The 14157-nt window shown below is 45.6% G+C and overlaps 1 protein-coding gene across 3 annotated transcripts in view; it reads right to left on the minus strand.

Annotated features, from left to right (window-relative positions):
• HTR2C (5-hydroxytryptamine (serotonin) receptor 2C, G protein-coupled) overlaps nucleotides 1–14157 on the minus strand; it is a 200317-nt gene that overhangs the window by 14431 nt on the left and 171729 nt on the right. For 2 of the 3 annotated variants that reach the window (XM_014955380.1, XM_014955379.1), the window contains exon 4: nucleotides 966–1166. The exons of the other annotated variant lie outside the window; for it this stretch is intronic. In XM_014955380.1, coding sequence (XP_014810866.1) covers nucleotides 966–1166 — 201 coding nt within the window. The remainder of the gene's footprint in view (nucleotides 1–965; nucleotides 1167–14157) is intronic. 3 annotated transcript variants of the gene reach the window in all.

A 14157-nucleotide genomic window follows, 5' to 3' on the forward strand; every position in this document is an offset into this window, starting at 1 on the left:
AATCCAGCTGTGGCAGAGCATAACACAGGCGATAAAGCCCGGGCAGGAGCACTAAATCCCTCCCTGTTTGCCTGCCCTCGGTCCTGGGCTCCTGCTCTTCCACCACTACCAGCATCTGAGGGAGCTTCGCCGCAGCCACCGCAGTGTCCTGAGGTTTGCTCCTAGAGCCCTGGCTGACACTGCTCCCTGCTTGGCTCTCATGGCAGTTTTACAGCCCCCTTTGCCTGTGTTATCATCATTATCAGCATCTCGATGCCCACACAGCAGCCGTGCTTCAGTGCTGGGTGTGGTGGGATTCTGGAAAACAACTGCTTATATTGGTCACCACCAAGTGCAGTGAAAGACTTCTGTTTCCCAGTAATCATAGAATCCCAGAATGGTTAGAGTTGGAAGGGATTTTAAAGATCATCCAGTTCCAACCACCTGCCGTGGGCAGGGACACCTCCCACCAGACCAGGTTGCTCCAAGCCCCATCCAGCCTGGCCTTGAACCCCTCCAGGGATGGGGCAGCCACAGCTTCTCTGGGCAACCTGTTCCAGTGCCTCACCACCCTCACAGCAAAGAATTTATTCCCCAAATCTCATCTAAATCTTCCCTCTTCCAACTTAAAACCATTCCCCCTTGTCCTGTCACTGCACTCCCTGACAAAGAGTCCCTCCCCAGCTCTCCTGGAGCTCCCTTCAGATATTGGAAGGGGCTCTAAGGTCTCCCCGGAGCCTTCTCTTCTCCTGAACAACCCCAGCTCTCTCAGCCTGTCCTCATAGGGAAGCTGCTCCATCCCTCTGATCATCTTCGTGGTCCTCTGCTGGACCCTGATTATATAATAAATAATCATTTATTATACTCAGGCATGCAGGCCAGGTACATTAATTTGAGTACCCTCTTAAAAAAAATCCAAAATGAAAATGGGAGCAACACTATCATTCATTAAGACACAGTTAAGATCGTGAGCCGCATTTGCTTACCTATGGATATGGTCCAAACTGCAGCAATTTTCATAATAGCCTTGGTGCGGGAATTGAAGCGGCTGTGCTCAATGGGATTGCGTATTGCTACATACCGATCAAGAGAGATGGCACAGAGATGCATAATAGATGCAGTTGAAAAGAGCACATCTAGGGAAATCCATATAGGGCACAACTGTTTAGGCAAAGGCCAAGCATAATCTGAAACATAGAGAGAAAAGAAATGAAAGGAAAAAAGAAAAGGAAATAATTTGGGAAGCTAGGCCGTCATTTCTGAGAAACCGTCGGGATATTTTAATTCTACAATACCAGTAAGGGGCACGTGCACGAGGAGTGAACAAAGAAACCTCTCCAGACACTCCATAAACCCGTAGCCAGTTCCCACACATCTGGTTTCCATGAGCAGTAGCTGAAGGCAAAGGAACATCGATTTGGCAGTGCCTCCGAGTCACCATTCGAGCTCCGTTCCTCGCTCTTAACCATTCCCCCGTATCCTTACCAAATCAAACATTACATTCATTTCTAATTGCCTCATCATACTCTTTACATGGATTGCACAGCACTTCGTGGCATTAACTTCACTCCAACCCTTCCTAAAGCTCTCCTGGTAAGTACTTCTCAGTTTCTCTCCGCTGATGAGAAGGGCAGCAGACAGTTTTTCTACACAGTCTAACAACTAGCTAAATGACACTACTTCACCTTAAATATTCTTCGCAGGCAGTGTGGCTTAACAACAGAGGGATACTTGCCTCCTTACAGAGCAGCTGGGATTGAGGGGCTGAAATCTGAACACTGTTTTGAAGTTAGACAGAGCTGAGTATTATTCTTCACAGAAACAAGTACGCCAGCAAACCGAGCAGACTAGATAGCTACATCTGGCAGCAGCTGGCACACAGCTAATTTGGGTGCCTGTATTTATTAATCAGTTTACTCAGCGCTGAAGTATGGCTTGAGAATAAAAGTGACCCAGAAAGATCCTCACGGGGCACTGGTATTTAAATTAAAGCTCAGAGAAATTGATTTGTGAATGATACTCCCATGCTAATGCCCGGAATGGATTGTGTGAGATCAATAACGTGTCCTGCCAAGCTCTGGGCTTCTAACACACTTATCAAAACAGATCAACAGTGTCTATAGCAGCTGAGAACATGAGAGACTTCAAAATAGCTGAATAATGAGATATTCTTGTGTCTTCATTCAGAACATGGATATCTCTCAAAGTTTACCCCAAGGATCAGGAACAGCACTCTGCAGAATCAATGTTATATTAAGAACAATGCAGCTCTGTCCCTCAAATGGAAAGGGAAACATTAGTCTCAGAAAGCATATTTTGAAACAAATTACCCAGCCAAGAGACACCCAGGATACCTTCCACACAGAACCCCGAGATGAATTGAACCAGAACTAATTATGACAAATTGTCCCAGCGAAGCCCAGGAACCCTTCACAAAGAGCAGGGCAGGATGAGATGGACAATTCGGCTCATTTCACCAGTGGGAAACCCACAGAAGAAACACAAAGCAACTCATGAAACCCACACAACAAGACCTCAGCTCTGGGGAGACAAACCATTCATTTCAGTACATTTGCACCACCCGTATGAGCTGGACTGTAAGTGGGCTCAACTCCAAAGAAGCAAGCACTGAAGAGGTCCTCATCAAAAAGAATAAGTAAAGCACTTTGTATCTGGAGCATCTTTACTTGAAAAGGCACCGCTGCTGTATAAATGAATTGAACTCAGTTAAATTATGACTCAGCCCCTTTATGAAGCTACAATCAAATCCTGTGCCTCCTCTCTCGTTCACCCCGTGCAATAGCTAAGCTGCCATCAGCCTGCAACAGAGCTCCAGCTAGGACCCCTCTGATCTGCTGGCTCTCTGACGGTGGCTCAGCGAAAGGGACCCAGGGGAGAAGAGGTCTGATCTCCTCCGAGTGGTACCTGAGCTCCCTGTACAGCCCCAGCCTTCTGCTGCCACCCCGACCTAAAACACATCCTCAGGCTTTTTCCCTCCGAGTTGGCAGATCCAGCTTTCCCCGTCCAGGCTGAAGCCAGCTGTGAGCATGAGACCTGGGGGAAAGCACCAAGTGCGTGGACCAAGCACCAAAATGCATGGACCTGCTGCTTTCTCCACGGCACCAGGTGAGGGGAGACCCCTCTCTCCTCACCTTGGAGCTCTGGTGGTGGCAGAGGTGGTGGGGACAGGGAAGCGTTGCCCCTGGTGTGGGCGGCTTGGCTGGAGCCCACACCTGGGAGCAGGGGTGCTTTGCTGCTGGGGCACAGCGGTGGGCTGGCCACCAGGATGGTCCTTCTTGGTAAGGGGCTGTTTGGTGGCTAATCTCATGTGGGGTCTCAGCTCCTCTTCTCTGGGGGGTGTGTGGTGGTAAACTTGTGTGTTTCACCCACGCTAATGCAGTTAGGGCAACATTAGGGCTACAAAGATGATTAAGGGATTGGAGCATCTCCCTTAGGAGGGAAGGCTGAGAGAGCTGGGGCTCTTGAGCCTGGAGAAGAGAAGGCTGAGGGGAGACCTTATCAATGCTGACAAGTGTCTAAAGGGTGGGTTGGAGGAGGATGGAGCCGGACTCTTCTCAGTGGTTCCCAGGGACAGGACGAGGGGCAACGGGCACAAGCTGGACCATGGGAAGTTCCACTGGGATGTGAGGAAGAACTTGTTTGGGGTGAGGGTGGCAGAGCCCTGGCAGAGGCTGCCCAGGGAGGTCGTGGAGTCCCCTTCTCTGGAGATCTTCAAGCCCCGCCTGGATGCTCCTGAGTGATGTGCTCTGGGCAGCCCTGCTTTGGCAGGGGAGTTGGACTGGAGGATCTCTAGAAGGTCCCTTCCAACTCCAACAATTCCGTGATTCCGTGATTCTGTGACACCAGGGACCCCATCCCCGATGGATGGAGCGATCCCTGGGAACAGGTGTGGGGTGATGGTGACTGTGTCCGGAGGGACGGGGATGGGGAGCACACCCCGATGGATGGAGCGGTCCCTGGGAACAGGCGTGGGGTGATGGTGACTGTGTCCGGAGGGATGGGGATGGGGATGGCTGAATCCCCCTGTCTCCAGAAAGGGACACCAGGGCCAGCAGGTTCCCAGCGCACGGGAGCATCTCCAGCCTGATCTATGGGCACTGCAGTGGGTACAGGCTGGCTCTTGACATTTGCTGGCCCTGGAAGAGGTTTCTACAGCAACCACCTTTTCAGCACTGTTGGATGAGGAACAGCCTTGCTTCTTCCTCCCAGCTACCCGAACGCTTCCCCTGACTGATTCCCCTGGAACAGCTTCTGCTGTTGATGGGAGCTAGGCGACGGCACCGTCACAGCCAAACAATTAGCAGAAGCAAAAGTGACAGTCAACGTTGGTAGCCGTGGTGTGAGGTTAGTAGGTGTCACCCACTCTCAGCCCTGGCCCTGCAGGAACCACAGCCACCAGCAGGTCACAGTCACGCTGCCCAAAATCACTGTCGGGCAAACTGTCAGGATGGCTTTAAAGACAGAGGTGATATGAGAGCCCTCCTAATGGCTAATCCTTTTAGTCTTCACTGTCCCGAGGCACTCCCTTCTGCTTCTGGCTGAAAAGGCACTTATACGAGGAGACATTTTACTTTCTCAGGAAGTTTCCTGAAATGATCTGCAATAATAAAATGTCACTCTGGAAATTTGTAGAAAGGCAGCTCCGTAACGCATGACTATACCTCGATAGGAAGGGCATAATATATATGGTATCACAAAATGCAATTGCTTTTCAGTAAGCGTGGTGTGTGCATCTGAAAAACACCTACACAGCCTCCAAAGCCAGTAATCTGGGCAAAAAGAAAAGGAATCTTTCCTAATTCAATTTCAAATAAATGTACAAAACATAAGAAATGTGCCCTGTGACCGTGCCAAGATGCAAACAAGGATTAAAAACCCAATTCTGTTAATGATGTTATACTTTTAAAATGATCTTATCCTCAGAAATACCCTGTCTGCAGAAGGTAACATTTCTCTAATTTGTTCTATTTTCTCTCATTTCATACACAAAGAATAGCAATTACCATATATTTAGAAGTGCAGATGACTGACTGAAATGAATTCTTGGACCCCAACGCTTCTAAGCTTTAGTAATTGCATTTCCAATGGAAATCTCAGTCCAAATTTGGCTCCAGAAAGAATGAAACAGTACTAAACACCTGGGTAAGCAAAAACCAGATTCTCTGTAAGAAACTCGAATTAATTTGTGCCTTTAAAATCAGTCATATATTTAATGCACTGGCTGGTAGATCAGACAGGAGAGTGCTGAAGGGAACGAGATGAATCCAGGAGGTCAGAACAAAAGGCGATATTTCTTTACCCTGCGTGTAATCAAACTGCAGATTTTTTTGCCTCCAGACATTGTGCGGATGCTACAGGAGTTTCTGCTGGACAAATTCGTGGAGAAAAGCATGTAGAAGATTATTGCAATGATAGTACTTTTAGATCAGTGTTAGGTTTTGGCTCTGATCAGGATAAAAACACTGCGTATGAAATCCTGGAAGGAAATTTCTGCAGAATGCCTGGGAATGCTGAATAGCAGCGCCTGGAACCCGAGATGCCGTCGTTCTTCATGGAAAAAAGCGGGTGAAACGCCCATATTTAACCGGAGGTCCTGGTCCATAGGTGGGACTTCATCTCCTGCGCTGGGATGAAAAAGCAAACGGCCGTTCCTGCGTGTCACCGAGCAGCTGAGATGGGCACAAACTGCTGGCAGCAAAATACAGAAGCTCAGAAGCATTTTGGCAAAATCGCAGACCATCTCCGTGTGCAGCTAATTTGCTGTCGGATGAGAGTTCCCTTCGATTTCTTTTGTTCTTTCCATCAAGAAAGATGGCAACAATGAAATTTAATCACTTTTGTCAGAGGTTTTATGCACTTTGTGTTAAAAAATATTGTGTAACACTGTTGTTATAATGATTCTTGCGTTGTTCACTGCACAGGAGTCAAAAAATTAGCAGCTACTGCAGCAGGAGGTGACTGAACAATCCAAAACACAGCAAATGGAAGCAAAATTAATTATGTGGAATGGTAAAAGAGAATTAGTCCAGATTGTAGGAGAATGGCTGAACTGGAAAAAAACCACACAAAAGCCTTAGAACCTGTGGCTGAAAAGAACCGTGGGGCTGCAGAATAGATGGAGGCTGATACAAACACCTTCTTTCTCCCCAAAGCCTTGAAGAAAACCTCAAGAGCTTTGCCCAGCTTTTTGCGCTGAGCTGGAAATTCAGGAGGTGTGTGTACACACGCAGACAAACACACCCCACACTACAAATGGACTGGCTCACTATATTTACATTTTAAAAAATGAATACTGCTTGTACATATTTACTACTTCTATAGGGCAGTCTGCCCCAGGATACCTCCTGGGAATATGCAGCGTAACACTCGCGACAAATCGGGGAAAAATAGTGACAAAATACCTGTTTATGCGACAATATAGCCAAGAGTTACGTAAAATTCATCCCTGTGGCTTCAGAAATTTTTTATGGCAAGCTCACAGTAAGCTGCAGCAATCATTTCTTTTCCAACCATAAACAGGAATTTGGAAAAGGCTTCAGAACACATTTGTTGTGTTTAGCCAGCGCTTTATATCTATCGAGATGGATAAAAGGGTAAAAAACCACCATTCAAAATCACACAGGAAGAATTAGGGAGTATTTTGCCTTTCAGGCTCAGGATGACGTCTTATATTTATGTACAGACACACACACACATCTATAATGTATATATACATAACATATCTATAATGTATATATAAAAGATATCTATAATGTATATATACATATGCATATATATAGAAAAAACCAGAGCTAAGAGATGCATAATAAGAACTAGAAATGCTTATCTGTTCAAATACAGCCTCTTTTAATGTTGTTTGTTGGCTTGGCCAAAAACTAAGCCGCATGGACTATTTCTCCTTTTGGGGTTCTGATATTTACTGCATCTCCGTTCCGCTTTAACTACTCACAGGCCTTGAACAAATTGAACTCAAAATGGTAGGGGATCTTTACGTTTGAATGACTTCATCCCAGTACAAAGCACAACATCCCAGCAGTTAACAGGGTAACACAGTGCCTGCTGGCAGCACCCCCTGGCCACCCTCCGGGTCTGCTCCAGACCCACTGCTCTGGGGAGTGCTTGGACCCTTGGAAACGACAAAAATCCCCTGAGAAATAAGGATATGGCCTTTGGAAATGAGCAGAAGAGTGAAATTCTGCTGGCTCAGGTCTCCTTGCTCTAATGCCAAGCAGCACACAGGCAACGGGAAACTGCAACCCCGAATAGGTACCCAAAAGCTGGCACTTTCCAATAGATTTTCCAGCTTTTGAAGATTCTTCCACATTTTCCAGGGAAATCCACTGCTGTGGGCTGTGGAAAAAAGCCTACCCCTGCCCACTGCTAAGAGTCTTTCTACCCTCATTGCATCACGTACGCGTTAAACTATTGCAGCTGAAGCATGTTCCACTAACCAGGCTTTCCAGGATTCACTTTGAAGTTTCAGAGCTGCCACAGGCTTTACAAAAATAGAAAGCGATTACATACAGTTTTAACGTTACTGCATTGCATTATTCCCAGGGGAATGAAAGAATTTAAATGATTCTCTTGTCTCTCTCTTTCCTAGGAAGTCAAGTATTTCTTCGCCTGAAATACCACATCAGTAAAGTGTAAAGCTGTGTATTTCTCTTTTGGCTAAATTTATTTCCTTCGGAATTACACAGGCAAATGACTCAGAGACACCCGTGTCACCCTGAGAGTCGCACAACGGAGGGTGTTGAAAATCTCCCTCCGAGTAATCTCCAAGTACAGAACGTCTTGCTTGCCCCCCGCAGCCACCACCAGCGTGTCCCCAGAAGAGCCCACGCCTGCAGCCTCGCTCCCCGGCTGGAGGAGCAGCTGGTCTCAAGGGCAGCACCGCCAACGTTCCTGATTTTATCATCCATGGAGTGGAATTTACTGTTTTTCTGACATATTGAACTCCCGGGTGCTGTGTTACATGAGATACTTGAGTTTACCTTTAAGTTTCTAGCCTGCATTTTTCTGGAGGGGAAAAAAAGGCTATCCTAAAGCAATCTGGATCCCTGAAATAGCAGATATTCAAGCACATAATCTACGTACAAAGGATGAAGATGACTTTTAGGAGAAGGACTCTATTCTTGAGTGCTGCACGTCCAAGTTCTTGAGGGCTCAGCAACAGAGGACCTGGCTCTTGGGTGATACAATGGCAAAGAGGGTGAAAGAGGCCACCAAGTAAGAAAAGGAGGGTGACAGAATCACAGAATCCCATGGGGTTGGAAGGGACCTCTGGAGATCATCTAGTCCAACCCCCTGCCAGAGCAGGTCCACCCAGAGCAGGTTGCACAGGAACATGTCCAGGTGGGTTTGGAATGTCTCCAGAGATGGAGACTCCACCACCTAACACCTGACACTGTGTCCCAACACAGTGTGGTGAGATCACTGCCGGCACCCTGCCCTCCACTCCAACCTTTCTGCCTGGAAGATGCTATTTTGCCATAGTGCAACACCACACAAAGGCTTTACTTCAGCCTGTGCCACCGATCACATCCGAGCAGGGCTGTGCCACCATTCCTGAGCTTCAGTTTTCTTCTGGGTGACCCGTTTTTCACTCCCAGGAGCCATTAAAGAACCACAGAATCCCAGAATGGTTTGGGTTGGAAGGGACCTTAAAGATCATCCAGTTCCAACCCCCCTGCCCTGGACAGGGACACCTCCCACCAGACCAGGTTGCTCCAAGCCCCATCCAGCCTGGCCTTGAACCCCTCCAGGGATGGGGCAGCCACAGCTTCTCTGGGCAACCTGGGCCAGGCTCTCACCACCCTCACAGCAAAGAATTTCTTCCCCAAATCTCATCTGAATCTTCCCTCTTCCAACTTAAAACCGTTCCCCCTTGTCCTGTCACTGCACTCCCTGACAAAGAGTCCCTCCCCAGCTCTCCTGGAGCCACTGGGATGGCACAAGTGGCCCTGGGCAGGGGAAGCAGGCGATGGGCACAGGACGTGGGGTCTCCTTTGCAAACCCCCCACCATTGAGAGATACCCCAGAGGAGCCAATGTACCTCCAAAGACCTTTTGGTTCTTACCTCACAAATTATAGAGATTAATTGATGTGACTGTATTTTATTGCAAATTAAACAATTGCACCCATTATGCTGTTTTTAGAATTTGGAATTCTGTTAGATTTTGCTTTCTATCCAGTACAGCAATGACTTGCAGCCTTGACAGGACTTGTAAGAAAGAAGCAAATTTAAAGCCAGAATTGAGGTAATTATCTGATCCAGGGAAAGGTTTCTTGTATATCACTTAAGTAATATTTTAAATGCGAGGAGCCAGCTTTATCACACACTATACTTAAAACAACCCTACTAATAAAATGAGATGTTTGCTAAGAAGAAATAATGCTGTGGCCATCCCAAAGGTGGCATCTCTTCTCTGAGGGAAATATCAAATTATTCTGGTGCCGTCTGTCATTCCATGAATCCATATGTTACATTCGTCTTTCAACTTACTGGCGGAGCCTAAAACTATGTTTGAATCAGAAGAAAGATTTCTGGGCTCAGTAATGTTCTTTGCTTGAAGTTCAAGCATCTGTAGCTGTATGTGGAGTTTTTACGTTGAGTGATACAGACAGTTAACGGGGCAACGGTACAATTAATTGAATTGTATCACCAACTTTGTATAGAGGGTTCCTTGCAGCATTTTAACTCCAACAGAGATATGATCTCTTCACAAAATTCTGAGATATAACTTCTTCATAATACTTTATCTAGACAAAACCACAGTCTAACAAAATACTCACACCAGTAGAGACTCTTTTTTTACCAACTGCAGGACAGTGGCCTCTCCTTTAATTTCCTTCATGCAGGTTATGGATCAGCCTTCACCCATTATTTCAACAGCTAATCAACAGTGGAACCAACACCCCATTGGAAAACAAGCCCATGAGCAAACACAAATGAATACCTTCTAAATGTAAAAATATAACTATTTTCTAAAAAACTGTTTCGTAACAAAGTGCACAAACATGTGACAACAACAGGTGGTTTTCCCTATTTTTGAGGAAATTGAAAAAGAGCCGTTATCACAAGAAATAGCTGCCAAAACATACAGATCGTTTGAGAAAACTAAAATTCAGAACTGAAAATGATGCGGCGTTATTCAGACTACAGCTGGCTGCTGAGCAGTTACCTCAGCTGGAACAAAGCAGCCACCTCCACAAACCCTGGGTTTCTAAGGTGAAATAAAGCTTTAGACTCTGGTTCTACCCTGGCACTGGCCCTGGGGCTACTGAGAGGACACAGAACCATACAGAGGGGATTTTTTTTAGGTCTTCGGATTGATTTCAGCATAACTTTAGCAACTCAGATGTCCATGCCATCCTGACAGCTGTCTGGGAGCCCACCTGGCATTAATCCTCCTTCTCAGCTCCGCTCCCTCCTGGCAGCGCAGCCACCGTCACAGCCAAACAATTAGCAGAAGCAAAAGTGACAGTCAACGTTGGTAGCCGTGGTGTGAGGTTAGTAGGTGTCACCCACTCTCAGCCCTGGCCCTGCAGGAACCACAGCCACCAGCAGGTCACAGTCACGCTGCCCAAAATCACTGTCGGGCAAACTGTCAGGATGGCTTTAAAGACAGAGGTGATATGAGAGCCCTCCTAATGGCTAATCCTTTTAGTCTTCACTGTCCCGAGGCACTCCCTTCTGCTTCTGGCTGAAAAGGCACTTATACGAGGAGACATTTTACTTTCTCAGGAAGTTTCCTGAAATGATCTGCAATAATAAAATGTCACTCTGGAAATTTGTAGAAAGGCAGCTCCGTAACGCATGACTATACCTCGATAGGAAGGGCATAATATATATGGTATCACAAAATGCAATTGCTTTTCAGTAAGCGTGGTGTGTGCATCTGAAAAACACCTACACAGCCTCCAAAGCCAGTAATCTGGGCAAAAAGAAAAGGAATCTTTCCTAATTCAATTTCAAATAAATGTACAAAACATAAGAAATGTGCCCTGTGACCGTGCCAAGATGCAAACAAGGATTAAAAACCCAATTCTGTTAATGATGTTATACTTTTAAAATGATCTTATCCTCAGAAATACCCTGTCTGCAGAAGGTAACATTTCTCTAATTTGTTCTATTTTCTCTCATTTCATACACAAAGAATAGCAATTACCATATATTTAGAAGTGCAGATGACTGACTGAAATGAATTCTTGGACCCCAACGCTTCTAAGCTTTAGTAATTGCATTTCCAATGGAAATCTCAGTCCAAATTTGGCTCCAGAAAGAATGAAACAGTACTAAACACCTGGGTAAGCAAAAACCAGATTCTCTGTAAGAAACTCGAATTAATTTGTGCCTTTAAAATCAGTCATATATTTAATGCACTGGCTGGTAGATCAGACAGGAGAGTGCTGAAGGGAAGGAGATGAATCCAGGAGGTCAGAACAAAAGGCGATATTTCTTTACCCTGCGTGTAATCAAACTGCAGATTTTTTTGCCTCCAGACATTGTGCGGATGCTACAGGAGTTTCTGCTGGACAAATTCGTGGAGAAAAGCATGTAGAAGATTATTGCAATGATAGTACTTTTAGATCAGTGTTAGGTTTTGGCTCTGATCAGGATAAAAACACTGCGTATGAAATCCTGGAAGGAAATTTCTGCAGAATGCCTGGGAATGCTGAATAGCAGCGCCTGGAACCCGAGATGCCGTCGTTCTTCATGGAAAAAAGCGGGTGAAACACCCATATTTAACCGGAGGTCCTGGTCCATAGGTGGGACTTCATCTCCTGCGCTGGGATGAAAAAGCAAACGGCCGTTCCTGCGTGTCACCGAGCAGCTGAGATGGGCACAAACTGCTGGCAGCAAAATACAGAAGCTCAGAAGCATTTTGGCAAAATCGCAGACCATCTCCGTGTGCAGCTAATTTGCTGTCGGATGAGAGTTCCCTTCGATTTCTTTTGTTCTTTCCATCAAGAAAGATGGCAACAATGAAATTTAATCACTTTTGTCAGAGGTTTTATGCACTTTGTGTTAAAAAATATTGTGTAACACTGTTGTTATAATGATTCTTGCGTTGTTCACTGCACAGGAGTCAAAAAATTAGCAGCTACTGCAGCAGGAGGTGACTGAACAATCCAAAACACAGCAAATGGAAGCAAAATTAATTATGTGGAATGGTAAAAGAGAATTAGTCCAGATTGTAGGAGAATGGCTGAACTGGAAAAAAACCACACAAAAGCCTTAGAACCTGTGGCTGAAAAGAACCGTGGGGCTGCAGAATAGATGGAGGCTGATACAAACACCTTCTTTCTCCCCAAAGCCTTGAAGAAAACCTCAAGAGCTTTGCCCAGCTTTTTGCGCTGAGCTGGAAATTCAGGAGGTGTGTGTACACACGCAGACAAACACACCCCACACTACAAATGGACTGGCTCACTATATTTACATTTTAAAAAATGAATACTGCTTGTACATATTTACTACTTCTATAGGGCAGTCTGCCCCAGGATACCTCCTGGGAATATGCAGCGTAACACTCGCGACAAATCGGGGAAAAATAGTGACAAAATACCTGTTTATGCGACAATATAGCCAAGAGTTACGTAAAATTCATCCCTGTGGCTTCAGAAATTTTTTATGGCAAGCTCACAGTAAGCTGCAGCAATCATTTCTTTTCCAACCATAAACAGGAATTTGGAAAAGGCTTCAGAACACATTTGTTGTGTTTAGCCAGCGCTTTATATCTATCGAGATGGATAAAAGGGTAAAAAACCACCATTCAAAATCACACAGGAAGAATTAGGGAGTATTTTGCCTTTCAGGCTCAGGATGACGTCTTATATTTATGTACAGACACACATACACATCTATAATGTATATATACATATCTATAATGTATATACATAACATATCTATAATGTATATATAAAACATATCTATAATGTATATATACATATGCATTATATCGAAAAAAAACAGAGCTAAGAGATGCATAATAAGAACTAGAAATGCTTATCTGTTCAAATACAGCCTCTTTTAATGTTGTTTGTTGGCTTGGCCAAAAACTAAGCCGCATGGACTATTTCTCCTTTTGGGGTTCTGATATTTACTGTATTTCCGTTACACTTTAACTACTCACAGGCCTTGAACAAATTGAACTCAAAATGGTAGGGGATCTTTAGGTTTGAATGACTTCACCCCAGTACAAAGCACAACATCCCAGCAGTTAACAGGGTAACACAGCGCCTGCTGGCAGCACCCCCCGGGTCTGCTCCAGACCCACCGCTCTGGGGAGTGCTTGGACCCTTGGAAACGACAAAAATCCCCTCAGAAATAAGGATATGGCCTTTGGAAACGAGCAGAAGAGTGACATTCTCAATACTGGTGCTGGCTCAGGTCTCCTTGCTCTAACGCCGAGCATGCCTGCTGGCAGCACCCCCTGGCCACCCTCCGGGTCTGCTCCAGACCCACTGCTCTGGGGAGTGCTTGGACCCTTGGAAACGACAAAAATCCCCTCAGAAATAAGGATATGGCCTTTGGAAACGAGCAGAAGAGTGACATTCTCAATACTGGTGCTGGCTCAGGTCTCCTTGCTCTAACGCCGAGCAGCACGCAGGCAACGGGAAACTGCAACCCCGAATAGGGAGAAATAAGGATATGGCCTTTGGAAATGAGCAGAAGAGTGAAATTCTGCTGGCTCAGGTCTCCTTGCTCTAATGCCAAGCAGCACACAGGCAACGGGAAACTGCAACCCCGAATAGGTACCCAAAAGCTGGCACTTTCCGATAGATTTTCCAGCTTTTGAAGATTCTTCCACATTTTCCAGGGAAATCCACTGCTGTGGGCTGTGGAAAAAAGCCCACTGCTAAGAGTCTTTCTACCCTCATTGCATCACGTACGCGTTAAACTATTGCAGCTGAAGCATGTTCCACTAACCAGGCTTTCCAGGATTCACTTTGAAGTTTCAGAGCTGCCACAGGCTTTACAAAAATAGAAAGCGATTACATACAGTTTTAACGTTACTGCATTGCATTATTCCCAGGGGAATGAAAGAATTTAAATGATTCTCTTGTCTCTCTCTTTCCTAGGAAGTCAAGTATTTCTTCGCCTGAAATACCACATCAGTAAAGTGTAAAGCTGTGTATTTCTCTTTTGGCTAA

The sequence above is a fragment of the Calidris pugnax genome, unplaced genomic scaffold (assembly GCF_001431845.1).
Source record: "Calidris pugnax isolate Ruff unplaced genomic scaffold, ASM143184v1 scaffold38, whole genome shotgun sequence".
Classification (NCBI taxonomy): Eukaryota; Metazoa; Chordata; class Aves; order Charadriiformes; family Scolopacidae; genus Calidris; species Calidris pugnax.